The 3,753-nt window shown below is 45.7% G+C and overlaps 1 protein-coding gene across 1 annotated transcript; it reads left to right on the plus strand.

The window, feature by feature from the left end:
• Window positions 1–350: 350 nt before the first annotated feature.
• On the plus strand, window positions 351–2,403 carry LOC132235402 (RNA polymerase-associated protein RTF1 homolog). Its single transcript, XM_059697693.1, has one exon. It carries the CDS (start codon window positions 366–368, stop codon window positions 2,325–2,327), a length of 1,962 nt encoding a protein of 653 aa, XP_059553676.1. The 5' UTR covers window positions 351–365; the 3' UTR covers window positions 2,328–2,403.
• The last annotated feature ends 1,350 nt before the right edge of the window (window positions 2,404–3,753 follow it).

Raw genomic sequence — 3,753 nt, forward strand, 5'->3', positions numbered from 1 at the left:
CGCTTAAGCTACTTAATCTTTACTTCCTGGAATGGAGATAACAAACACCCTAACCATTGGAATAGAATGGATAGGATTAAGACCAACTGGTATAAATACTGATGTAGCAAGAGAAGTAGAGACAGAACCTGGCTGGAGATCCTCGCTAAATCCTGGCTAGAGAGCCTGGTTAGGCTGCCGATCAACTGAACGCTGTGTCCGTATCATTCCTTCTTCGCCGACTCTGTCCACACCTTTGGGAACCCCTGTACCTACTGGGGTTGGACCCCAACATCGCTAAGGTGGCAGTGGCAGTGGCTGTCCCACTAGCAGACGGGCTAGAGGGGAGTCCTGGTGGCATCCGGCGTGGGAGCTGGGGGATCACCATGGCAAAGAAGCGGAAAGGCCGCGTGGCGATCAACTTGGACATGGAGGACAGCGGCAGCGACGAGAACCTGGATCAGAAGCTCTTGCCCCTGGCAAAGCGGAAGCGCAGTGACTCTGAGGAGAAGGAGCCACCTGTCAGTCGGCCTGCAGCCTCCTCAGACTCTGAGATGTCAGACAGTGATGATGAGTGCACGTTCGGGAGCAATAAAAATAAGAAGAAAGGAACCATGAAGAAACAGGTCAATAAAACTGCTTCATCAGGCAGTTCGGACAAAGACAGTTCAGCTGAGAGCTCAGCCCCTGAGGAAGGTGAAGTGTCTGACTCTGACAGCAACAGCTCCTCCTCCAGTTCAGACTCTGACTCCTCTTCTGAAGATGAAGAGTTCCATGATGGCTATGGGGAAGACCTCATGGGGGATGAGGAGGACAGGGCTCATCTGGAGCAGATGACAGAGAAGGAAAGAGAGCAAGAACTCTTCAACCGCATTGAGAAGAGGGAGGTGTTGAAAAGAAGATTCGAAATTAAGAAAAAACTAAAAACAACCAAAAAGAAAGAAAAAAAGGAAAAGCAAGAAGAGCAAGAAAAGAAAAAGCTGACACAGATTCAAGAATCTCAGGTAACATCCCACAACAAGGAACGGCGTTCCAAAGGGGATGAGAAACTAGATAAAAATTCGCAAGCCATGGAGGAGCTAAAAGCAGAGAGAGAGAAATGGAAGAACAGAACAGCTGAGCTCCTCGCCAAAAAACAGCCATTAAAAACCAGTGAGGTATACTCTGATGATGAGGAGGAGGAAGAAGATGACAAATCCAGTGAAAAGACAGACCGCTCGTCCCGAACACCATCCTCTGATGAAGAAGAGATCCCTCCGAAATCACAACCAGTGTCCTTACCCGAAGAACTGAATCGGGTTCGGTTATCACGGCATAAGCTGGAACGTTGGTGTCATACGCCCTTCTTTGCTAAAACTGTCACAGGATGTTTTGTACGGATTGGCATTGGAAACCACAACAGCAAACCAGTTTACCGGGTTGCTGAGATCACGGGTGTTGTGGAAACCACCAAGGTTTACCAGCTTGGTGGCACCAGAACAAACAAAGGGCTACAGCTACGGCATGGCGATGCCCGACGGGTATTCCGCCTAGAGTTTGTCTCAAACCAAGCATTCACTGAAAGCGAATTCATGAAGTGGAAAGAAGCGATGTTTTCTGCTGGCATGCAGTTGCCCACTCTAGATGAAATCAATAAGAAGGAATTATCTATTAAAGAAGCTCTTAATTATAAATTCAATGATCAAGACATTGAGGAGATTGTAAAAGAGAAAGAAAGGTTCAGGAAAGCTCCGCTTAACTTTGCCAAGAAGAAGACTCAGCTGCTAAAGGAAAAGGCCATGGCGGAGGACCTGGGGGATCGGGACAAGGCCAAACAAATCCAAGACCAGCTGAATGAGCTGGAGGCGCGGGCAGAGGCCCTGCACCGCCAGTGGACCAAGAACATGTCTGCTATTAGTTACATCAACCAGCGGAACCGGAAATGGAATATTGTGAAGTCTGAGAAGGCCTTTGTGGCTGAAAGTCACAACATGAAAAACCAACAGATGGATCCCTTTACCAGGCGGAAATGCACACCTATCGTCATTTCTAATTCCAGAAGCCCAGCTGTTCAAGCTGCCATCTTGGCCCAGCTGAATGCAAAGTATGGTTCTGGAGTGTTACCGGATGCCCCAAAGGAAATGAGCAAGGGTCAGGGAATGGATAAAGATTTGAATTCTAAGTCAGCCAGTGACCTCTCAGAAGACTTGTTCAAAGTACATGATTTCGATGTGAAGATTGATTTACAAGTTCCCAGCTCAGAGTCAAAGGCTTTGGCCATCACCTCCAAGGCTCCACCAGCCAAGGATGGGGCTCCAAGGAGATCTCTGAACTTGGAAGACTACAAAACACGACGGGGGCTTATTTGAGCTCACCCAGCCTGCTGCTTCTGACCCTGCATGCCCATCAGTGTCTCGCCTTTCCTCTTCCTTTGATGTGCCCTCTTTGGGCGGGACCAGCAGTAGAAACTTGGAAGAGACTCTAAATAGAGTGCATAAGTATTCATTTCATTATTATGCTTTGTTATATAGGGCGGGGTTTCTTGTAATATCAGTGCACAATTTAAACATAAATAAACATTAAGATCAGCCTAACGCAAAAAAAAAAAAAAGAAGGGCCTTCAAGAGGCCATTGTGTGTATAATCTTGGCATATTTCAATTTTTGGTCCATAAATTACTGGAAAATTCAAACACTGAAGATATGTTAGAGAAAGAGAGAAGCAGCTATAGAGTAGAAGCAATGACATGAGCAGTTTCTCTTGTTCATATCCATTCCACTCTCTTAACATATAAGTGAAAATGTTTATTTGGACAACTACTGGAAACTACTAGAATTCAGAAACAAATTTATTTGCAAAATATCCGTAACTTTGATTTAAATCAGGGCTCAGCAAGCTACCTAAAGAGCCACATAATAATTTAGGCCTTTCTTGCAAGGTTTCTATCACAATACTCAACTTTGCTGTTGTAGAGAAAAAGCAGCCTTAGACAATATGTAATTGCATAGATGTTGCTGTGTTCCAGTCAATCTTTGATTTAAAAAAAAGGTGACCACATTTGGCCCTGACCATGCTTTGCTGACAACTACTCTACATAGCAAATAGCATATTTTAAAGACTTATGGCTGATTCTTTAAGCACTATTTTTTCTTTCTCAGTATGATTCATATGTTTGAGATATATATATATATATTTTTTATTTCAGAGATGAAGGCAGAGAGAGGGAGGGAGGGAGGGAGGGAGGGAAATGGAAACATTAATTATGAGAGAGAATCATGGATCAGCTGCCTCCTGTCTCCCCTCCCACTGGGGATCGAGCCCACAAGCAGGGCATGTGCCCTGATTGGGAATCGAACCAGGGACCTTTTAGTTTGCAGGCCGTCGCTCTACCCACTGAGCGACAGCGGTCAGGGCTACAGTGTGCTCTTTCAAAATGTTTATTTGTCGTATTTCAGAAAGGAAGAGAGAAGCATGAATGATGAGTGATCATCGTCGATTGTCTGCCTTCGTTGTGCAGGAAGAAAGAGTGACATGTGTTGTCATCTGCTAAGCAGAAGGAATAGTAGGCTCTGGCTAGTGTTGCTCTCTGGTTAGACATTTGGATGGTCAGGGAAGGGTCGCTGGTGGGATTCCTGGTCCAGAGCACATACCTGGGATGAATGTTTCATCGCCTGCCCCGGTCTGGGCTCCTGTGGGAGCCAAAGATGCATGTATCTGTTGCATACTCATGTTTGCTTGTTTGTTTTCAGTGTCTCTCTCTCCTCCCGCTCCCTCCCTTCCATGCTCTCTAAGAAAA

Source organism: Myotis daubentonii, chromosome 5 (genome assembly GCF_963259705.1).
Source record: "Myotis daubentonii chromosome 5, mMyoDau2.1, whole genome shotgun sequence".
NCBI lineage: Eukaryota > Metazoa > Chordata > Mammalia > Chiroptera > Vespertilionidae > Myotis > Myotis daubentonii.